This window comes from Carassius gibelio, chromosome A12 (genome assembly GCF_023724105.1).
Source record: "Carassius gibelio isolate Cgi1373 ecotype wild population from Czech Republic chromosome A12, carGib1.2-hapl.c, whole genome shotgun sequence".
Taxonomy (NCBI): domain Eukaryota; kingdom Metazoa; phylum Chordata; class Actinopteri; order Cypriniformes; family Cyprinidae; genus Carassius; species Carassius gibelio.
The window spans coordinates 17,897,545-17,923,366 of record NC_068382.1 but is presented as its reverse complement, the minus strand read 5'-3'; the positions used below and the strand labels follow the sequence as shown (position 1 = coordinate 17,923,366).

General features: G+C 36.4%; 1 protein-coding gene across 6 annotated transcripts in view; it reads right to left on the bottom strand.

Moving 5' to 3' along the window:
- Positions 1 to 20,817, bottom strand: part of LOC128025357 (actin-binding LIM protein 1) — a 49,397-nt gene extending 28,580 nt beyond the window's left edge. For 2 of the 6 annotated variants that reach the window (XM_052611630.1, XM_052611632.1), the window contains exons 1-2: positions 16,563 to 16,829; positions 8,062 to 8,196 (exon numbers count right to left, since the gene is read on the bottom strand). In XM_052611630.1, coding sequence (XP_052467590.1) covers positions 8,062 to 8,196; positions 16,563 to 16,584 — 157 coding nt within the window. In that variant the 5' untranslated portion in view covers positions 16,585 to 16,829. Of the gene's footprint in view, positions 1 to 8,061; positions 8,197 to 16,562; positions 16,833 to 20,472 lie in introns of those variants that run through there. The other 4 variants (XM_052611631.1, XM_052611629.1, XM_052611635.1 and 1 more) reach the window with 4 other exon arrangements.
- Between the last annotated feature and the right edge of the window lie 5,005 nt (positions 20,818 to 25,822).

The window sequence follows — 25,822 nt, the reverse complement described above, 5'->3', positions numbered from 1 at the left end:
TCTCATGCACATCTTGTAACCACAGACCACAGGAACAAACTGCCACTACAATCCTGGACTGTCTGCAGTTATATTTCAAGTTGGTTGTCCCATCTTGAGACAACACCTAATCCACATTATATAAAAAAAAAGGGCATCAGAGTAGTATACACACAGCACCACCTACAGGTCAAAACAAGTATTATTTGGTGAAATTTGCTTAAACTATATATCTGCTATTTAACCTCTATATATCATATTAACCTTCTAAATATGTCTGCAGGCCTATAAACTTTCGAAACATATGTTTTTTATAACATATCTTCTTAACATAAGAGAAGCAGTATTTACATGGACTGGAGTGACTGAGAGTTCAACTGTGCATGTTGTGAGCAATGACGAAAGTGTAATGACACTCTCAGCCCCTCACACTTTCTAACTGCCTCCATCTGGATGGAAACGGAAAAAAATGATTCATATGAAATACTGGAAAGATTTAAGAGAAGTAGCGTCATCTGATTCAACTCAAATGTGACTTTTTTTTCAGTTCCGATTCAGTTCAGATACTATGACGCAAAGAGCCTCAGAAACAAAGCCAAGTTGCAATCTGTACAGAGAGCAGAAGCGCAGAACACCCCGGGTTTCCCATACAGTATATGCAGACATCAAACAAGCTTTCACAGACTTAATCAATATTTTAATGAGATTCCCAGCATGCTGCTTTCTCCCCTGCACTTTAGTGTATAGCACTCTTTCAGCATGGGTTTATCTTCACTTTGTTTGAGACTCCTACAAGACTTCTAGTTTCTCCTCATGGAGAGACATCTCATCTCACACTCAAATAACAAAAGTGGGATGTATAGACAAACAGTCTCTGTGAAGTTTTCGCTCATCTTTTTAGTGTGGTGTGGTTTTATACTTCACTTCTATGCACTTAATCACTCTATGTGTATTTCCACAAAATTTCCACAAAAATTAAGCAGCACAACTGTTTTTAGCAGTAATAAGAAGAAAGCACCAAATCAGCCATTATTTGAAATTACAATGATATTTTACAATATTACAGTTGTTATAGTTTGATCAAACAAATGAAGCTTTGGTGAGTATAAGAGACGCTTTTCAGAAACGTATTTTCAAACTTTTGAATGACAGTTTTTAGCTAGTTCTGATTTTTACTGTTCTCACAAAAATCGATTGTGGTGGTCCCATGGCAGAATCTTAAATGAGATTACTTGAGTCGCTTTCTCTGAAGATGAAAATCTGAGAAGCAGGACACTCAAGCAAAAGTCTCTTTTAAATATCATTGCTGAGAAAGTGATTCACTAAATAGATGTAATTTGGGATTTTTCAAGTGTGACAGAAATATATCTGCAGCATCATAGCCAGATGAAACACTCCCTAATCTAAGTCAATTTTTTAACACTTTTCAAAGTGAAACTGTTATGCTCAATCAATCGTTCACAAACAAAGCATCCATTTTTTTTAAGATAAAGTAAAACATTTTGATTCATGGACATTCTTAGGATGACCTCAGGTTGGACTCCTCATTCATTCCCAGCTGCATTCGTGAAGCCACAATATTACAGCTTTCGATTCTGACATTACAGGGCAAGTTTCAGACACACGTCACTGCACAACGGTTTGTGTTTTGTATCCAAGGCAACTTGCTGACTTAATGATGGGTTTTAGAGAGAGCAGTAAATTGTTTGTTGCTTTCACGATGGCTTACCGTGTTATGAGTTATAATGGCTTTTATGATTGTCCACTTTGAGACTGACAGAGAAAAAGTGGAAGGAGCATGTGTATGTGTGTGTGTGTGTGTGTGTGTGTGTGCAACATGGAGTCTAGCTGGTTGGTTAAGTGTGTCTCTGACAGTGACAGGTGCCAGAAAAATCTTCTACACTATTTTAGTAAGAACTGTCTGAATTTCTAATTTGTTCTAAATAAAGAATAACATTAGCCCTTAGCACACAAATACACACACACACACACAAAACGATATAAAATAATCCAGATTAAATGCAAATTAAGATCTATTGTCATCCACATATTGGTAATATTTTAGTTTAGGGACCGATTCTCACTATTAACGAGTTCCTTATTAAGATGCATATTACTAGCATTTATCTGTTTATTAGCACTTATAAATCACATATTAATGCCTTATTCTGAATAACTATATATTTAGATCCCTTCATCCCACACCATACCTAACCTTAACACCTTACTAACTATTGATAAGCAACAAATTATACGTTTATTGATGCAAAAGTTGTAGTAAATGGTTAATATTGAGAATTGGTCCCCAAAGTGTAACCAAAATATTTTATCAATATGTAAACAATTAGCACACCCCTTAGTTTGTAAAAACAAACTAACTTACAACAACAAAACACTGATGACAGCAATGAACTTCCATTTGAAGTCTGGAGTCTGATGCAGAAATGTTGAGCTTAGTTATATATGTATATATATATATATATATATATATATATATATATATATATATATATATATGTATATATGTATATATATATATTTGTTTTGTTTTGTTTTTGCTTTGAATAAGACTATTTATGCTCATGTACTTTTCAGTCTTGGTGAACATACTGTAAGACACATCACTTCTTTCAAATTAATACAAATCTTACTAATCCAAACATTTGAATCATAGTGTAACTTGCATAGATGTGTGGAATAATTTAAAGGGATAATTCACCCAAAATGAAAATTCTGCCATCATTCACCTTAATTTGTTCCAAACATCTAGAAGTTTCTATCTTCTGCTCAGCATGACATAAGATATTTTGAATAATGTGGCTATCCTAACATTTGCTGGTCCCCATTGAGTTCCAGAGTATGGAAAAATTAGTGATTCAGTTTCCTCTTATTTAATAGGAACAATTTCTTTAACTCTTAAACTCTGCAGACCCCGTACCGGGTCCGAAAATAGCATGCCAGATGTTTGTGTCTCATTTGCATATCCTTCCTTATATGGTATATGGTATATTGTGGGTTCATTTGAAAGCTTCGAGTGTTTTCTTTACAAAGAATACCATTAATTGGGGTTTTATGATACATAAAGTAGTCAAATTAAGCTAAGAAATATATCCCCCCCCCCATACATTTCCATCTAACGATTGTGAATACGTTTTCATAAGAATGTGTATTTAAAATATTTTTCACAAAACAGTCAAGTCATATATCACAAGAAAGCTCTCATTCTCAGGAATCTGATGATGTAGATCATTTTATTGTGTGACAATCACAGATCGAATGATCTTCAACAGAATCGCGATGTAAATTATTGCAAATTATTATTTATACATTTTGCACCGCTTCAGTCAGCCGCAAACAGCCACGCATACCTATATACTCGATATAATCTTTTAGATTAGAATCTCTTCTTTCAACAAGACCATTTTTAAGTTTCTGCGTGCTTCCATTGCTGAGATATAAAGCGTTTTGTACAAGTGCGCAAAAGCGCTCCAAGAGCTGTATGATTGACAAGATCTTCAACTCATATTGATGGGTGTAAAAGCCTTTCTTCTGCTATAGACATCTGACCTTTTTTGTGAAGCGCTATTTGTCCTAATAGCTGCCATTCACAAGTCGTTCCCTCCAATCAAAGGTGTGATTCAGCACCGCAGGAGGGACAGGAACTGGACAGCGACTGCCCAGTCCTTTCCGCCGGTGTGATGCGCTGGTCTCTGGGAAACGGAGTTTTTTGCTGCTTCTAAACAAAGGCCACGCGAGGCGAAACTACAAGCGGCCGAATCTCCGGATTTATAATGCATAATATTCATAAAACAAGTTATGGGTGGCCACCTTCGCCGTGGAGAGGTCAGGACGCGCATCTGGTAAGCCTATACGCGTGCTACTTGCCTTTTATACATATGATTCTTTATTCTGAGGCCTGGAAGCTCCGGTAGCAATAAGCTAATCTGTTTATTTTCAATATCGTACAGTATTTGACCGCATCTCAGTGAAGGTACAGTAATCAGTACAGTACTGGGGGAATAAACATAAATTAGTTTGTTGACGCTCCGAAGTTCGCGTTAAAGCTTCGGGGAGCGTGTTTACGCTGAATCAGGACCAAAACAAACAGACACGCTGATAAAACATCAAAATATTAAATATGAATGAGACAGGCGAGGTCTCCCAATCTTTACACGATGCAGAATAGACATAAATGAAATGATATGAAGCTGGAGATTGTGGATTCTATTTTAGATTTTGATAGACCAGATATTTTTTATCATTTTATGCATGTTGCTATTGTGTAATTTGACTTATTCTCTTTCAAAGACTGTTCAGAAAACACACACACAAAAAAAGCACATTGTATTGAGATGGTTCATCATATGTGAAACAAGATAAATAATACTATTTGTCACAAACAGAAGCTTTTTATGTAACTTATGAGTGTTTTCTGTAAAATAATATACAGAGATCACATTATTCCATACTGCAAGTGTGCAAAAGATGACTTCATACTTATTTAGACTAAAATTTTATACAAAAATTGTATTATTCCTTCCTTCAGTTGGAATAGAATAACTTTAGCATAGATTAGGATAGAAAGAAATTTCTGTTTTCCTCTAATAGCAGACAAATGTTAGAAAAAAATGACATTGGTCTGAAGTTGCTAGGCCTTTCATTGCCTGAGCTATTCTATTTCAAACTTCAGGTTACACAAATAAAATAAAAAAGCGCCTTGTTTTTTTCCCTATTTATTATAACACAGACAGCATATATTGTCATTTTTATCAATTTCAACAGTGTTTTATGTAATTTCAAAGGGTTTCCTTTGAAATTATACCAAACTTTCTGAGCTTACACTGTAGCATTAGTATAGGCAGGCATTCAAAATTAGGTAGGAAAATGAAAAACGGAAATCCCCAAAATAGCATTTGTGCTTAAGAGGTTTTAAGTAACATGATCTGGTTCTCACAGAGAAATCGAAAACAATGAAAACAGCAGTAACTGCATCAAAACACCTCCTCCTATAATTAAAGGCTCAAATACTTGTGAAACGATTCTGTTGCTTTGAGGTCAACCCGTGACATCATCTTCTTGGCTGTGAGAATGACAGCCTGAAATGACCCTTGACCCCGAGGGGCGTCTGCCACTTCTCATTAATGCAAACTTACAGCTGCGGAGTGACTGGCACACACACAAGCACACATGTTCACGGACAGGCTGGCAGTCTCTGCAGAGGTGTGTGCGGACCCCTCCTCAGCCGTCTTATCCTCCCAGTGGGGATCAGCAGAGTTATTTCCAGAGTAGCAGCGCTTTAACAGCTCCCGGAGACTACGCCTGAAATAGCACACACAGGCTCGCAGACTGACACAGCATTCACACACAGAGCGAGAGAAAGAGAGCGAAAGAGAACGTGCAGAAAGACGGGGAGAGACGTGGACAGGAATATAAAGTGATCACCGTAGAGAAGGGGGGAGCGGAGCTGGAGATGTCGACTGCACATGCTCACTCTTGCAGTCAAAGTGAGCCTGCTTAGAGTGAACAAATGAAACTAATAGAGCACAGCAAGGCTCATTAGATTACAACTGAGCTGTAGAGCACTGCATCTTCTCTCGCCAGAGTTCAGGTATAGGCATGTCACCCCAGCTAAAGCACTCCTGCCAGGTATCCACAGAGAAAGCAACATCAGGCCTTATGCAATAGTCTGAATCCTGATTACTAGGAATGGAGCTGATTGACCAGAAATACGGGAGATTCATTAGATTATGGATTCCTTGTAAGTGGACTACAAGTCACCGGTCTGCTTAACCTGAGCCCTTGTCCTGCCCTCCTCTGTGTTTAAGAAATAGACCACTAGTGAAGACTAATAGTCTTACTCGTTCTATATTTGACAATCTAGGAAAGATGAGGATTAAAATATGTTAATGCCCAAGCATCCATGCAGGACAACTGGACAACAATGAAACGCTGAGTATATATAATGGTACTTAATGATTTTAGTATTCATTTATTAATCACGTGGTACTCAAAAAGTAAAGTGTGGTCCAAAAGTCTGAATGTTTCTATTTCACATTTTCATAATTGAATACAAAATTGGAAATACAAATGGAAAATTGCTTTGCAGAACCATTTGAATTCAGCAATCAAAATAAATTTCAGACTCAAAATGCTCAAGGGCACCTAAGTCGAGGTATTGCCAGCCCAGGACTCGAACCCAAAACCATAGGGTTAGGAATCAAACTCTCTAACCACTAGACCACAACTTCCCCTCATGTGTGTAGCTTTGAATCATTTGAATACAAATGCATATATGTTACTCTTACACGTATGTTACATAAAATTGATAAAATTAAATAAAAATAAATAATAGTTTAAAATAATACATAATATTTTATAATAATAAAATTTGACTCATCAGGGGCATAACAATTTGAGTGAAAAGTTCATGAACTGAACAATCAACAAGAATTTCAGAATGCATTTGCTTTTTCCATCTCTTGCTTTAATGGCAGCACCACTTGAGCTGCATGAAAAATCTGATGATTGCGTTCTCCAGTATCATCATCTTGAGCATGGAAGCAAGAATATCTGACCGTCTGTACAAAGAGTCACATTACCAATTTCATAGTAGAAATAGTGCAGAATCTGGACCTACCGTCTGCACTGCCATTTTGTGACTGAGAAAATCGGATCTGTTTGTTGTCATCATTATCCAGTGTCTCTGCATTGGTTGCTATAGTAATGATGTAAGTGTCTGCTCATACGCCCATCATGACATCTCACTGCAGGGCTGAACTCACAAAGCGCTCGAGACAATGTGAGAGACGTTATTGTGATTCATAATCACAGATTTGTTCTTAAACTAAAATAAATATAATAAATATAATATAATATAATATATTTAAAAATATGTATATATAATAAATAAAATGATTGAGCAGACTGACACCAATTCAAATACTGAAATTCGCTAATTGGGGGGAAAAAAAGAAAGAAACCTCATATAGTCCTTCATCTTAGTGATGACAGGGCACTCTCATTTATAACCTTGTTTGAGGTGACTAATTAGTGACTAATGCGGCGCTACAAGTGCTGCTCAGGTGAGATTAAAGAAAACCCGGAGAGACCTCAGCTTCTGAGGGCTGTTTAAAGGATTGTTGGGAACAGGAGCTTATTGATGCACTTATATTTATTGTCAAGATGCAACGTTTTTACACCCAGATGCAGACACCTGATACCATGGCTGCCATGCCAATGACATTCAAGCGCCTGAAGACAGCGTTATCTATCAACAAATGCTGCACATTAATCAAGAATGCAAAAACGGACCGTTGTTCTTCTTTGAGTGCTGTCTTACTTGTATTCAAAGGCAAATTGAGCAATTGAGCTCTCGCTGAGGTTTCCAGAAGGAAATGAGTTGTCTGCTCTTTGTGATTGGCAACAAGCCACCACATAAACCTTACATTCTCTTATATAACCCGAGGGCCAATCTATATGGAGAGTAAAGAATGAAAATAAGCTTTTAGAGAGACAGCCCAAAACACTTCAACTAAATAAAGAACTTCAAGTACAACCACAACAGGCCTAAATAAAAACATGTGATGACATACTCAAACTAATTCCTGCCAAATCTGTCCATCTATATCATCTCAAGAAAGACTCACCAAGCAAATTCAGTCAGATTTTCCATAATTCCTGCCAAATGATGTCAGTAAAACAGGCATGAACACAGAAGACTGGACAAGGAATGAGTGGCCCATTTAATTCAATTACCGTGCATGATACAGCTTTGGACTAACTTTGGTTTCATTCATCAAGTAATGAAGTTCTGGGTCCCTCTCTACTCAACCCCACAAGCCATCTGCTTTATCAGAGCCAGCTTTGTTCATATTATCCTTCGGTCACATTTTTGACTTGGTTGAAGCAATGACTCAATTTAATTAAATTACTTCCACAATGACGCACTGGCTTAAGTGGAATTTGGTGCCACTATAGTCAATCGTCATTCTTGACCTAAGAAATGAGCTGCCAGACGTTTTCACAATGTTTGCAAATAGATTAAGGTGTTCTAACAGCCACTGTGTAGTAAATACATCTTACCTTTGCATGTGAAACATTTTATATGGAAGTGCTTGGATTGCACCCGGAGAACCTCTCCCTTGCATGGCTCCCCACACTTATAGCACTGGATGACCAGTTTTCCTGGAGGATGGTGCGGTTCCTGAGGATGGGCCACTGTCAAGGAACACAGAGACATGGATAAGTAAAGACTTCTGTTTTGGAAGTAGCATACACTGTGACACAGATAAAGAGGACAGGATTATGAAACTTCAAACCCACAACAATGCATTCACAGAGAGTAATACAATTAAATCATGAGTTCAATTACAACCGTTTTTATATGGCTTGTAATGTCCAACTACTTTTTGACAAAGCAAATTGTATGGTTATATAAAATGTAAACCTTAATTGTTTTGATAATTGGTTGCATTGTTCCTGCATTTAAGCACTGCTGCTATTTCCATAGTTCACTTTCATTAAAAAGCAATAAATATGTATGTAAATCCAGAAACAAACCTCAACTATCCTTCATTACATAATGCATGTAACTGGCTAGAAAGTGTTTCAGCAGGCCAATGTCCTCACTTTGGGCGCTATCACACAGTGTGTGGGATTGAGAGGAGTGTTAGTAGGTGTTGGGAGATTTTTTTTTTTTTTTTTTTGGAGTTATTATTTATCACAGCCACACGGAGAGGTGTTCACATTAGTCGTTTGTTTAAATATCTGTACTGCTCATCACAAGTGTCATTTAGAGTCAGTACAGTTGCATAATGAATCATGTCATCAGTCATTTGTGCTTTGCCGTTTACTAACTTAAACACACACAGAATAATTCACCCAAAATAATTTACATTTTTCAGTTTTGGGTGTGCACAATTATTTTAAAACATAAACACCACTATAAGCAGACATTAAAACTAAAGTACACTCTTCAGTTGTTTATAATCTTGATAATTACATGCCCTTAAGGAGAGCAGACGTTGCACAGACAGAAATAATGAATGAGCTGTGTGCTGAGGCTCACAATACTTCAGTCAGTTCCTCTCAGTATCTGTGTTTGTGTGATGAGTTTCATTATTTAAGGCCTTCCTGTGACATATTTGTTCAAGGTCATCAGGCCGAGATGGGGTCCACTCAAAGCTGCTGTTCTAAACACATGCTAAAGTTAATTCAAACTAAAAGAACTGAACCTGTCAGAGTGGCTTCTAATTAGCGTGACTATGAATCTTTCCTCTTATTCACGCTATCCTTCCTCCTCTTCACATTTACTGCTCTTAAAATCACAGGGACCTGTACTCTCCTTCTCTCTCTTTCTCTCTCTCTCTCCTGAATGACACCACTTCACTGTATATCTCTCTCCCTATTGGAGAGTTAACGCATACCTCTCTAATCTAATCGTTGGGCACTTGAACGGCTTGTGCAAGATTAACATAAAGAATCTCCTTCCCACCATCACTGGCTGTTCCTTATCAGGTCATGTGCTTACATAACATAGCCACCCAAAAGCGTCTCCACTACATAAACTACTCTGGAGTCCTAATCATCTATTGCATGATATTTCTTTTCATTGAGATCCTATTAAATTAATAAAAAACCTGTTTTCAAAAACTAATATCATTTTATACATGTATACACTACACAATAATTACTATTTTTATTAGCTTTTGAATTATTTGAATTTTTTAGAATAGAAAAAATATTCACATTTGTTACAAGTACATATTTGTATTTAAACGTCACATGAACAGCCAGTCGGTAAACAAAAAAATAAAAAAATAATTAAGCCTCGCAAACCCCTTGATTCCCAGCTTATTTTGCATTTGATATAACAGAAAAATGACTCGCAGTTCAGTGAGGGCATCAGCTGTGAAGTCTGATCTGTTCACTGACTGAGTGAATCTGATTCAATCGGCTAAATTACAAGGAAACTTGCATTAAAAAGAATCATTTCTAAGAGTCATCTGCAAGGCTTGTATAGTGTTCATTGCTGCATAAGAAACACAATCTAAAGTCATGGTCATACTAGACTTTGAGTGTGCAAAATTTCTACAGACACCACCACCGCACACTAACAATCTACAAATGACAATCTGACGAAAGTACATAAAAGTCCAAAGTTTGAACGTACATAAAAATAGCTCTTATTTTAATCGCAGTATGGGAGCTCTGACATGCCGTATTAAGTAAAGAAATGGACACCATCCTTTATTTTTTCTCTGCTGAAGTTGTCGTAGATGACAGGAATTCCCTTTAGTCTGAGCGTGTTGGTGAGCAAGCCACTAATCATTAACGACAAGATTCTGCCAGGGTTTTTTGCTCAAGAATGTTCCTATCGGGACTTGAAACTGAAGCACAGGATATCTTCTCAATATAGCCCCCTCCATCCGAAACAGCTGTTGCTATAGCAACCAGCTCTACCAGGGCACCAACAGTATGACACCGGGAGCTCGTGCGATTGAACCCCATGGTGAAGCTGCAATGCTGACAGACTACGGCAAGCCAAGATTGAACTGTTTCTTGTTTCAGATGGGCTAAACTAGGAGAGTTTCCTGACACATGCTGTAACTAAAACAACAGCTCACACTGTAGCTATATTAAGCAGACACACAAAAGGCAGATTTGGACACCGCTACAGTATGTGTTCTCTTCATTCAGCCTAATGCAGAGTATGCTACCTCTACTCTGTCACGCTCAACGCAGATGTGAGGGAATGTGGGCAGGTGGTGAAGAGCAGCACAGCTAAACACTGTAACACAAACACTATGAGCATCATTCATGAAACATGTGCAAGACATATTTATGTATGTAAATTGTCTAAAAAAAACATCCTTAAATTGTTGCACGAAAAGAATGGTTTTATGAACATTACACAGAAATGTGATTACTTAGTTTCTTATGGATAAGATCTACAGTATAAGGTAAGAACATGCTGAATAGTATGAACAAAATCTTATATCAACATCATGCTACATTAAAAGAAATAATGGATATTCATTTTGAGATTTGTTTACAGGATTACATTGAATCGTATTAAATTATTAGTTAATTTTAAATTGATCTTAAAAGCAATCGGAATGTAAAAACAGGGGCAATGAGCATGCATAAATAAATTTCTTATAAAATGTTTAAATAAAAACAATATTGTGAAATATTTTGACAATTTTATTTATTGTGATGCAAAGCTGAATGTTCAGCATCATTACTCCAGTCTTCAGTGTCACATGATCCTCCAGAAATCATTCTAATATGCTGATTTGGTGCTTAAGAAATGTGTTATATTATTATATTGGAAACAGATGTGCTGCTTAATATGTTTTGTGAAAATATGATATTCTAAAGGACAACATTTATTTAAAAGTAGAAATTTTTCAACCAAGGTAAAACGATCACTTTTGATCTATTTAATGCCTCCTTGGATTACATTTTTATTTATTTATTTTATTTTTTTAATTCAAACCATCCCCCTTAACTGTTGAATGCTACTGTATATTCAATAAACAGCTTCAGAATATGTATCACTTGAGTTTTAAAATATTCAAAGCAGTAAATCTAATATAAATACTACATATACCCAGATCTACTGCTGCACAAAATCAACTGAAAACACTGACCCGTGGTGATTTCATGTGCACTATCTGTCCATTAACACACACAGATCCACATGAACACATTTAAAAAGCTTACGATGGTGTTAAATAGAGTTTAACACTAAATCATTGAAGGCTGTATAACTGGAGAGGGTTATTTAATCCTGAGGCAAAAGTGTCTTTTGAGTTGAACTGGCATTCTGACTCAGACTAAGTGTGCATGTTTGTGTGTGAGTCCTCACCATTGCCTCCAGCAGCCATTTTCAAACTAAACATACAGATATAATACGTTCCTCCTCAAGTCAGACAATGAAGATCTACATGTCTTTTGGTCTAAAAGATTGTTTCACCTCTGCCAATTTTAGTAGAGTTTAGCAATGTTATAGTATTAGTCTCAGTAAAAGCTCACCTCTCAACTTAATACCTGACCCCTACTGACCTTTTGTCAAGTAAAAAGGACTGGTCAATCCACAGGTGTCAGGGTTGGACACTAAAGAGGGCTTGATTTAGACACAGACCTGAACTAATCGCTATCTGTTGGCCACAGGTTATGTGTTCAGGACGAAATACTCATTCCACACAATCATTTTGTATTGGATTGATATATTTGTATTGTTATGAGCATCTGGCTCCCCTCCAGTCATCGTCACACCGGCCCTCACATTACTGGCCCACTTCCAGACTCACAAACAGGGTCTGTGGCCAAGAGGAGGAGCGAGAAAACAGTGTCGGCAGCACCTGATAAATATTGACTCTCATGACCGCTCTCATGACACAGAACAGATTTCATAATACTTTCGGAACATGCATTCAGTCCAAACGGATTGAATTTACATATTTTACCTGAAGTGAAATCAGCAAAATAAAGTCTACAGCAGACTTATTTATATATGTGATTCAACATCGCTGGATTACTGGATGATAGTGCAGTCTTTTTATTACTTTGTTAAAAATTAAAAAGCAAAAAACATGCTAAAATCAGAACCCATGAGACCTTTGTGTGTCTGATTTTAGAGATAACTATGGGTTCTCAGAATAAAGTATTATTATTATCAGGTGTAGCATCCAAGGGATAGTGAAGTGGACACACATACATACACTTATTGATCTCTGTATCTGACCTAGCTGCTTTAAAAGTGGCAAACATTTCTATGATTCCCTTTTATAGAGTGCTCAGCCATTCTGATCTTTCCCTGACATTAAAAGGCCATTAAAATACTGTACATACAGTATCAGCCCAGCTAAGAAAATGATGAGAAAGACTAAAACAAAAGGAAATGAATGACACTAGTCAGATATTAGCTGAGCTATATTTACTGTATTGATGTCATGAGGCTAAAATAAAAATCAGAATAGCAAAAAAAAAAAAAAAAAAAACTTGGATGTTCTGAACCAAAACACATTTGAAAATGTGAAGTATATATATATATATTTGCAGTGTGACTCTAACAGAGGACTCATGTTGTGCTTTTACTCAGAATGTTTCTGCTGCATGACAGAAAATGAATTGATTTCTGAGTTACTATTGAGTATTTTATTTAATAATGAATGTACAGTAAGTGATTAAACTTGTTATGTGAGAATTAATATAAACCGGATTGTCCTAAAATCTAATTTGCATGAGGAGGGGGATCACATTTCCATCCAATTGGTAATTTACTGTACATGTAATGGCACTCAAACCCCAAACTGCTTAATCATCTGGATTTAGTCATATTTGTCACCAGTGAGGTTAACTGTACATCAAGCCATACATTTCAATCAATGGCTGTGTAATTTACTCTAGAAGTTTAAATTGCTTCTTAAAATCCTAATTTGTCAGTATTTTGTCAGTCAAAGCTTAGGTTGATAAAGAGGTTTAAAGAGCATTTTCAATATTTCTGCAGATATCAGCGTGCTGTGTGTGGCCAATAAAATGAAATAAAATACACAGAAAAACACTGAAATGATATGTAGCAGACAAGCTGTTTATGCATGCAACGTGAATACTAGGCCTATAACCTAAAATATAGGGCTCCAAAAATGGTATATGCATTCTTCTGGTTCAGAACAACACATTTTTAGACCAACAGTCTCATTTACTATCATATGAAGCTCTGTGTGACCATTTATGGAAAGGTTATCAGAGTTATATGTGCCTTTGGCGTGAGTCCAACTGAGCATTCCCATTTAACCACTGATAGCACAGAGAGTATTCAAGCAAATACTGAGTTTGTGTGTGTGTGTGTGTGTGTGTGTGTGTGTGTGTGCATGTGGTTGAGGAGACAACTTTGTATAATGACATGGGTATGACATAGATATTACAATATGAAGGTGGTTTATGAGGACAATTCACTCTCAGAAATAAAAGGTACAGGAGCTGTCACTGGGCCAGTATCTTTTCAAAAGGTACACTTTTGTACCTATTAAGTTCTAATATGTACACTTTCAATACTAATGTGTACATTTAAGGTATCATAAAGGACCCTTTAGGTACAAAAATGTACCTTTTGAAAAGGCACTGCCCCAGTGACAGCTTTTGTTTCTAAGAGCGTTCCTGTGTCCCTGTAATTCAAAAGAAACTCAATTATGTTTTTTGGGAAATCTAAAAATGCAGACAAGTTTTCTGTTAGGGTTAGGTTTAGGTGTAGGGTAAGGGTAGGGTGACAAGAAAAAACAGTTTGTATTGTATAAAAACCATTATGCTAATAAAGAGTCCCCACAAACCACATATACCAGCTTTTATATACCAAATGTCATTGCTAAGTCAGGCTCAGACACTTCCCAGCTGCATGCATAGAGGAAATGGACAATCTGCAAACCTGGCACAGTGGGGAATGAGATTCCACTTGGCCAATAATTCAGAAGAATTATATTTGAATACATTTAAATAAACGTTTAAAAATAGGTGTTACCAGACACTAAATTTAAAGGTCTTCCTTTAGTTTTCTGGCAAACAAAGACTTGATTGTTTAACATGGATGTTCTGCTTATGACATTGATAATATTTTATGAATTTGAATAATATAATTGTATTTTTAAACGGCACTAATATATTCATCAATTCATATTAAACATATTATATACATATTTTTTTTAATTATATGGCAGGATAATATTAAGTAATACTGTATTCAAGTCAGAGTATAATGTGAATAGATTATATATATTATCTTATGTGTGCGTAATGTAATAAAACAATATACAAAAATAATGTATTTTTCTAATATAAATTCATATCAGAGATTTCTAAACAATGCATTTTCAATAATTTAATCTATTATTTAAAATATTGTAGAACTGTCTGTTTTGTTTGTGTGTTAGCTTGTGGCCGTTAGCCTGCCCTGTATGTTAATAAATGTTGAGGGAACGCTAAGCATTAATGAACATATTATGTGCTATGTGCACCATGTGTATAAAAGCAGTGACATGCACGTGTTTGTGTGTAAATACAGGTGTGTGAGGTGGGTTTGCAGTGTGTTGTGCTGTGATTCACACGGGGTACGTCCTCAGCAACAGACATCGCCCAGTTGCCATGGCTACAGCGATAGGCTAAATGCATTATTGAGTTCAATCTTTCTTAGTCTCTCTCTCTTCTCATGTCTCTTTCCCTCGCTCCCCCTCCCTCATCTTGCGCAGACTACTATTAGCTTTTACTAAAGCATGATGTACTTTTCAAAACACACACACATCGCTGCTACGAAACATCCCTCTCCTCCGTCTCCGAGTCGTGCCAAAGGGCTTTCTTCGGGAAACAACCCTTTTTCTTGAGAAATCTCAAAGAGGAACGCACTGTGCACTGCCTGGATTCAGTTAATAATTCAATAGCCTGCTAAATTGCAACATAGTGTTACACAACAACTCAGCTGGAAACAGTGTTATCTGAAGCTCCTTTTCTTGAATACCAGTTTTCTGTCCTGTTCTGGGTGTTTTGGCCTGAGCAAACATGATAATGAAGTGTTTAAGATTCACCAGATGTTTCTGCTATAATGCGGTATCCCTCATCAGACACCATGAAACTTCTGAAGTTACTACCACTTAATATTCGCAAAGAAGTCCTGCACAAACCAGTCAGACAGTTATATTCACACACAACGAATAGATCTCTATAGTAATCACCGTACAGTATTTTTTTATTCTAGAATGTGTAACATATGTATCAGACCACACAAATTGTGATACATAAACACGAAAGTCTATAAAATGGTCTATTGATAAACACATTATGTTTGTACAGCATAATGTGCAGCCCACATTCTGAGCAACTTTTTTAGCAACCCAAGACAAACAAAGCCGATACAATAACAAAATCAAATGATAGCAAACAACAAATTATGGCTATTTTACACAATATATACTAGAAATCCCCTAAAATATTTGAAAACAGAAAAAAAAACACAAAATCTATTGTTTTTCACTTAAATTACAAATTTGTTTTCACTTAATTTATACAGTGCACTATCCCTTATTTTATTATTAGTTTATACAAAATATATTAAAAATGATTTAATTATTTTTTATAGTAAACATGCCCTATACTATGAATTTTACATGTATTTTACACAATATATATATACTTAAAATAATAATAAAAAGATGACAACAGTAAATTCAGTAGATTCAAATTAAGTTTCACTTAATTTACGCGGTTAAAAAAGTAAACAAAAATGCACACTATCCATTGACAACAGTGTCGGTAGATTTCCAAACTACGGTAATATTAGATGGGATATTACTTTCTGTTGAGAAATCAATCATGCACAGTTATCGATAATCTCGATAGATCATTAGTACCGTTCTGTTCCATTCCGCAGTATCTCATTCATTTTCACACACTGCAATCCTTCTAAAGCAACAAACTGTCCTCTCTACATCCAACACGCACACAAATCTCCCACAAGCTGGCCTGGTTTTCTCCCACTGCACGAGCTCTCTCTCCTGGTCCCCACCCAGTGCTGTGCAATGCCATGCTACCTTTCTCCTTCACCATGACCATTGGCTCCTCTGTGTCTGCTGGGGCTCTGATGAGGAGGATCAGAGGGAGAGAGCTCCTTCTTCCTGCCTGCTTTCTTCCTTGGGTTCTCCTGCTTTATTCTCCCACTGAATCCAAATGTGAGGAGACGACGGATGAGAGAGCAAGAGAGAGAAAGAGAGGGAGAGAGAGAGCAAGGCAACAGCAAGATGACAGCAGAGGAACGGACAGAAAGAGCTTGCACTCTCAAACTAAGCAGCCGTTCAGCAACTGCTTGCTTGGTCTTCGTTTTTCGAGCAACACCCCCCCCCCCCCTCCCGCAACACACACACACTCCTCATACACATGCATACTATGTGTGTGTGTGTGTGCTTGTGGACTCTGCCCTGGCTCTTCTGAAATAACCAGGTTGCAGCTGCCATGTGTGACAAATGCAGATTCCACAGCCATAATCCCTCCCAGTTCGAGACACCACCTTCAATTCTTCAAACAGAGATAGAGGCGATGGACAACGGGCACATGTGATTCGGTTTAATATACTGCATATTTCTATCCCTTCCTGATCTGTCGCTCTCTCTCTCTTACACACACACATACTGTCTCCCTCCCAGTGTTCATCACATGCTCTGATTAACTGTGTTTACTTCACTGAATGGCTGACTGCTGCTTTAACAACTCAAACCTTTTTGTTGTGGAAGAATTAGTTGGAAAATAACTCACTGTCATTGACCCACGTATGTATGAGATAAAACAGGAAAACTGCAACTTGGTATGTGGAAATCAAACTGGCCTTTGAGGGATCAGAGTTGCTGGCCTTTGAGGGATCAGCTAGTCTCTCTCCAGACTATCCAAGCATCATGGCTCTAGATTACTGTATAGGATTACTAGGCCACAATTGAATTGGGGAGAGTTATTATTAAGAGGCGTTATTATTAATATTCACACTGGTGCAGGGGTGTCACAAAGTGTAACGTGTGTTGAGTGAATGGGGCTGCTCTGAGTAATTACCCAGAAGTCTTGGTGCTCACAGAAAAGAGGTGGTACGTGTATACATTTATTTAATTCCATATTTTGTCTGAGGCTGAGACATACCTTTCTAAAATTTGGGGTCAGTAAGATTTATTTATGTTTTTGAAAATCTCATATTCTTGTCATTGCTGCTTTATTTGATAAAAATACACAGTAAAAACAGTAATACAGTGAAATTTTAGTACAGTGTGAAGAGGACATCGGATGCAAAATTCACTTTTACATGGTTTTGGCAAATAAATGTGTCTTGATGGGCACAACCACTCTACAATGATAAAAATTAATTTACTCCTTTTTTATTCCCAAATAAACTTAACCAGTCTCAGTAATTAAGCTGTTTTGATTTTCTGAGCATTATGATGTCACACTGCTTAGGCCCCGCCCACGATGGCTGACAGACTGCCCTGTATTAGCATATTTCCACTCATTGGCCAGTTGCATGCTGCGCGTCATTTTCTCCGCGCTCGAGCAGCTGTAGTGACAACGCAGATGTTTTGTAGTTGAAGTAAACATAAGAGTCTTCATTTTCTATTGACATCAGAGCCAATGAGGACGACGTAGTGGATTAGTTTTGTTTTTGATTGTAATGTGCCACAGAACATACAAAAAACAGAAGAGAGGGGTGGGGTGAGCAGTAGCTTATTATCATTTAAAGAGACAGGCAACGAAATGGGTCGCAGTGAACAGAGCTGTTTTTGACAAGGTAAAAAGAGGGTTGTTTTACACCACCATTGAGGAATTTATATGCACCATTGAGCAACCAAAATATGTTGCAGACATTTCATGAAGACCCAAAAAAATCATACCATCCGATGTCCCCTGCAACTGTTTTCTATTTTTACATTTTCAATGTAATTTATTCCTGTGATGGCAAAACTGAATTTTCAGCAGCCATTACTTCAGTGTTTCATGATTCTTCAGAAATCATTCCAATATGCTGATTTGCTGTTCAAAAAACATTTATTTTTATTATCAAATATTTAATTGGTGGGCTGCTAAATATATTTTTACGGTAACTCCAAGACTCTTTGAGATATAGAAAGTTCAAAAGAACAGCATCTCTTTTGATCAGTTTATTGTGTTCTTGCGTAATAAAAGTTATTCTTTTTATTTAAATTTTACTGATCCTGAAAATTGTGAAACTAAACAATCTGTGAAATAAAGTGTGGCTGTGTACAACCAGCAATTTTGCCTCTAAAATGTAGTGACCTTTTTTTTTTACCAAGGAGACAACAGTAAAGATCAGCTTTAAATGAAATATGACTGTGTGAGGAAAACAATTAAAAAGTTTAGCAGGTGCACAACTAAGGAATCAGCCATTATTATTCAAGAAAAATAAATCTCCAAGATGTGGTAGAAATTACATTTGTTGGTAGGGAAAATTATGATTCAGATAAAATCCCATAAAATGGAATGCCATAATGTGGACATTGTCAACAGGGCCAAAAGTGTCCATAGCCTTAGAAACAGCCATATATGGGTTGATATGGTTAAAGGAGATGAGATGAATTTTTAAATTAGCAGAGGTTGTGTGTGAGAGAGACAGAGGTGTCAGCAGGGGAAGGCCACAGACAGCAGGTGTTGGATAAACAGAGGAACTTCAAGACTATATGATTAGAAAGAAGAAAACAGCTGAACCTTTTGTCAAAAAAGAAGGACCTCAGGCAAAGTAACAAAAATATAGCTAGATCACTAGACCATTATTCTCTGTTTGTGACCCTGTACCACAAAACCATAAGGATAAGTCATAAGGATCAATTTCTTGAAATTTCTCTCTCTGAATAAATGCTTTCCTTTGCTGCATGGTTTGTTAGGATAGGACAATATTTGGCAGAGATACAACTATTTGAATATCTGGAATCTGAGGGTGCAAAAAAATACTGAGAATACTGTAAATACTGAGAAAATCCTCTTAAAAGTTGTCCAAATGAAGTCCTTAGCAATGCATATTTGCAATGACCAACCCACTGAAAACTACATTATGAAACATTTACAATACCAGTAAATGGTATTTTACAGGGTAAGGATGAGTGATTGTAAAAAACAAAGTGACCACAGCAGACTAATGAAGATCTGTCAGGAATGTGTCTACTATTTCAGCCATAATCCTGCCAGCGGGATAGTGCTGTGATCCAGCTAAGACTTTAGATTAGCCCCACATCCCACTGCCTTATAAACACAAATACCAGCATCTTTGTTTATCCCCTCAATTATTTTGTAATACGTTACATTTTTGGCTCTTTTCTATTCGAAAAAAAGTTCTGCCCCTGTACAGATACCACTTGTAAGATAAGTATATGTCACTATGAATAGGAACTGCTGCTCTGCTAAAATCTAAATACAAATATAAATATAATACAAAGGCTGATTTTGGAATTATTTCAATATATATATGAACTGTATATATATAAAAAAAATTAAATGATGTACATGCTAATATTAATTTGTACTAATTATAAAAATAAATAAATAATATGCTATAATGAAATAAAGTAAAATATTACAAAATATTGTAGTTTATGCATAAAGAACAGTGTGGATAAAAGAAAAAGCTTTATTTTCTGCAGTGTCTTAAATTTATAATTTAAATTATTTGTATATTATTTTATCTTTAACATAGTATTTTAATAAAAAATATTTTATATATAATATAAATAATTTTCGTGCATTTAAAAAAAATATCCTGACATTTATTTTTATTATTTCAAGGCTATTCGATGACAAAAAAAAGAAAAAAAGAAAGAAAAAAAAAGGATTCGACAAAAAAAATCTAACAAATTCTAAACAACTGTACAATATCACATACATTAGCATTATATAAATATTTTCTATGATAGCAATAGAAAGAGTTTAGCATCTCTCCTACTCTCTGTCCTCCCTTACCGGGTCCCATGTCTGGAGGTGCCATTTTCTCCAGGATAATATACTCAGTGGGGTTAAGGAAGGGCAGCTGCTCCATCATGGACTGTTTCGGAATGAGGTAGAGGACCTCAGCCACGTTCCCATCTTCAATAATGGACATTCTCCGAACTGAGTTTTTGCGCTTCACCCGGTCCAGCACCACAGAGTCGTCGCTGCGGCCGGAGCCGCACAGTTTGCCAAAGCTGTTAAGATTGGGTAAGCTGGGCATGGCAAGACCCTCTATCCAATACAGCAGTCTACAGAATGAAACTAGAGGAGATACCATACAAGATAAACAGAAAACTCGGCCGGTAACACAATAGTAAGTTACGGTTGAACCCCAGGTACAAGATTAAACGTCCAGATCACTGGGGTTTATTTGTGTTGTTGGTGAAGCACCACTGAGCCCCTCCGGTGAGCTCCTTCCTGGTTTACTTAAGCAGATTACAGCCAATGTATTTTTAGTGATTATCTTCAGTGGAATGGAAAAAGAGCACCTGCGTGGGACAGTCCAAGTCATGATTTAATGATCAGACACAATGCGGATAAAAGTTGCAATATTAAAAACAGATGCATCCCGGCCTAATGCTCTGTGATTGAATGCATCTTCTAGAAGATTATAAAGTTTTACATTGAACGGTATTGAAGCCGTATATTGCAGTTTAAATCATGTGACTGGCTTTCACTGAGTCTTTTACATAATACAATGTCCTTATACTGGACTTATAATGCATAGGCTTGATTAAATTGATATTTCTGATTAAAATAAAGATCCTCTCTATAACCAAAAGCCCTTCCATCTGCACTTGTAAACCCACACCGAATAAGCATCTGCATTTTAACTGACATGTCATCAAAGCTGCTGAAGAGGACCTTGTCTGTGGTGCTTTTAGAATCACAAACGCTGCTTCGGTGTCTCATATGTACTGAGACACTAATATCATTTACGTACACATTTATGTGTACGCCAATTATTTGCAAAGCCATAAAGGGTTATCTCCACTGTTACTGTCAGAGCTGATGGCTGTTATATTAAAATGCTAATTTTCATTGAGGTGGTTAAAATGGTCATTTATTCAAATGATCACATCAGCAGAAAGTGTGCGATACTTTTTGTTCGATAGACTTAAGTTTATGACTCCTATCTCTCTCTCAAACATGCACAGCACAGCAATGAAACACTTAAAACACACACTTTAAAGGGACTTTTTTTCTTCTAATTTTTTCCTTCAATGGAATAGATGATATTTTATCATAAGGTATAAGAACAGGATGAGAATTATAAGGGTGTTTGGTGAATCTCACTTCAAATCTGTGGGTTTTAGTCTCTGTTAGCTTTGGAGTCATTTATATGTTAGTACAACCCTAATTTTAGCAGATATACACATTTATATTCAGTCTTCGGAGTATATTATTAAATTCATTAAACGTACCATTCATAGACACACACTAATGTCAACACATCAATAAAACAGCAATGCACTGCCACTGAATGAGTTATTCATATTAAGAGTCATTCATATTCACATGAACAGTTACTCAAACTGTTCATAAGTAATGTTACAGTGCAGTATTCCTGAATTAAAATAGGTTATGCATTCTTTCACACATATATTGTCTAACATGCTGTAAAAACTTGCGTTGTTCAACATTTCAGGACTTAAACTTCCTTTTTTAATAGAATATACATCAACACAGAAGCTGATACACCACATGGAGGGACAATTCACCCCAATGAATATGTGACGGCTCACTTTTCATCTAAATCTCCTCACCTGTCTGTGTCCTTGTGCATTAAGATAATGACTATGACATTACAGATGCATACAGCTCACCAGCCTCGTATGATCCAGGTGGAGGTTATGTGAGCAAGGAGACAATGTAATATATAATCACCGTTAATGACAGAGTACAACATAGTGCCCAGGCCACCTATGTCTCCTTCCAGAGGGGCTTTTTGAGGGAGTCACATATGCATAATCACCACTTTAGCCTCGGGGAGATGACTATAGTCTACCTACTGTGAGCCAAAAAGCATTTGTCAGCTATGCTAGAGCACACTACATAGATGCATGAGCACAGAATCAATCTGGAAAGTGTGTGTTGAGGCACTTTAAAAGTGCAATGTGTAATTTCTGCAAGACTAGCAACAATGATTATGCCTTTCTCACAGAAAGTTCAGGGGCATATGTAGAAATGTCTCAACTTGAGATACACACACACATTCTTTTAATACTACGAGACACTATTAAAGCTGCAGTAGGTAACTTTTGTAAAAATATATTTTTTACATATTTGTTAAATCTGTCATTATGTCCTGACAGTAGAATATGAGACAGATAATCTGTGAAAAAATCAAGCTCCTCTGGCTCCTCCCAGTGCTCCTATTGCCATTTGCAGAAATACACCGCTCCCGGTAAGAAACAACCAATCAGAGCTGCGGTCCGTAACTTTGTTTGTGTTCAAAATGTAGAAAAATGTATATAATAAGTGAGTACACCATGAATCCGTTTTCCAAACCGTGTTTTTAGCTTGTCCTGAATCACTAGGGTGCACCTATAATAAGTGTTTATATTCGGACTATTTTAGATTGCTTCGGGGATACCGCGGCGGAGTAACCCAGCACCTTTGTGATTCTTCATAGACATAAACAGAGAGAAGTAGTTCCGGCTACAATGTTCTTCCGCAAGACGCAAGCAGTTCTGTTTATTAACCGCTAGAGCGTCAAAAGTTACCTACCGCAGCTTTAAGCTCCAAATGGTCTATTTTAGAATAAGGATAATGGCATTATTTGAGTGATGGCTCAAAGCACATAGACAAACTAAACAACAAAATCTATTGTGAAGCCTATTAAAGAAAATAGAACCCAGTATCAGCAATGCACCATTTAAACAAGCTAAATTACATTTCTATCATTTTAATATATGAATCCCTTTATGTTACAAGCATTCAAATGCTTGAAATGCCTCACATGGCAGAGCAGAGAGGCAGATTAAGTCCTGCTGACATTTCAGTGTTGTCATTCACTCTCTGGCTGTGCTGAACAACACCACAGAGTATCCATTACCTCTGTCCCACCCTTCACAGTCCACAACATGAAGGTTAAACCAATACACAGTGATGAGACAAATGTGAGCGAGAGGTGAAGAAATGAATGCTAAACTCTATTTATTCACATCTTAATTTTTTCCTTCATTCTTAGGTATTTTAAAGAGTTTTTAGCTTTCAGTCTACAGCACAGGTACCTTTACCAAATCATACTGTAGACTCCAGTGTAAATGTATATGCATGTATGTACACATGTGTATGTATATTTTTAAATACTTTTTTATACAATATTAATAAATTATATATACTGTTCAAAAGTTTGGGGTTGGTAATTTTTTTTAAAATAAGTCTCTTTAGCTCACCAGAGCTACATTATTCAATCAAAAATACAGCAAAATAGTACATTATTACATTTTAAAATAATTGTTATATATATGCAACACTACCAACAGTGCATTTTAAAATGTAGATATATTAATAACAGTGACTGGTTTAGTTAACAGTGACTGGTTTAGTTAACAAGGGCCAAAGAGCACCATCTACTGTCCAATTCATTCCAATTACCCTGAGAAACAGCAACATGAGGTGGTGAATTAGACAAGAATAATAATCATCAAGCATACTGACAACAGTTAGGTAGGAGCAGTACAGTAGGTAAAAGTATTCTGGATTTTCTGACAGGAGAAGAAGCCACTGCTGAACACGTGATGTTCAGTCACCTTTGTGTGATGCGAAATTTTCTTCTTTGTCCACACTATGGCCTATTACACATATGTTATGATCCAGGCAAGATCAACAAAATCGGGCAGCTAATCTGACCCGAGAAGTGCTCAGGGGCTTGTGCACATATTTGGAAGCTGAACCTCCTTTTGCTACCGGCCCTTCCATCCATCTTGCCATTCTTACACTTGACCAATCAAGTTGCTGCAGAAAGGATGTGCTATCCAGCTCATGATGGGACATAATACTGGATCTGCTCCGGCTCCTTTTGAAGGAATGTTATTAAACCAACCATGCATGGTCTAATAACCTTCCTCCAAAACATCAAACAATACTCCCTTTCATCGCCATTCAGGCCCATGTCTCATTGCATAACATTTCTCTATGTGGCGTATAGAGTTTATCATGACAAGAGTAAATCACTTCATAGATGAATGCAGGAAATGTAATCATGAGCATCATGATGAGAAACCCTGACATTTATAACATCCATTCACAATGCATAAAGATTTCAATCTCTCCCATTTTGAGTCTAAACATCAAAATCATCAGACGGACAAATGCAGCACTATGAATACTTTAATGGCTGTACAATGTAAACATCACAAAGTATGTGAAAACATTAATATGTTAGGGTAAGATGGGGAAGATGACACTCTTAAATATAACATATTTAGATTTAGATTTGATGATGCATTTGCCAATGTGTTATAAATAACAGCTATTAAATATAGAACATTTACTAATTTACTTACTAGCACAAAATATAAAAACAATCAAAGTGTACTGTGGTAAAATGGAACCCTACCTTGGGCAAAATTGTTTAAGAATAATTAATTTTAAATGTAGATATATTAATTAAAACCGAACACCAGTAAAAGAGATCCATCTGAAATACAATTCTACGATTGTTAAAAAAAGGAATCATAGAATACAAATGTAGGAAAAATATTGTTGTGTAAAATAATGTAAAATACTGTGTATAGTATTTCATTTTTAATTAAATGAGCTACTTGCTGTTTCTTTGTAATAATTTTTCTGAAATGTACTCAGCAATTTCTTTTTATTTCACTTCGAAATAAAAACAATATTTTGTACTCAACAAAATAAATTATGACCACAAATACAAATACAAATAGAAACAAAATACTTTAATATGTACATTTAAAAACTTGTCACAAATCACTATTTTCCAGAGGCACAAAATGAATAGTTTATCTCAAAACTGTTATGACTGATTCAATCTATCAAATGTTGATATTAGGATGAAATTACAAAATGTAGTGGGTATTTTACCCTATCTGACCTTAATAAATGCAAGTTATTTTAGGCTCAGTTTTGAATAACTGCTAACTGTTTTGCTCCCCCTAGCTGCACAACTGAAAACATGTTACACATGAAACCCAGGGCCAAAAATACTGCAAATCTAATCCAATCAAACACAGTCCACTGCACACTGTGGAAATTCCCAACTCAAGATCCACTTCAGAGTATAGCATGCACGCGCTGCCAGTGCAGTCTTCATACTGTAAACCCAATGTTGGAGGTGTCATAAACTTAACAT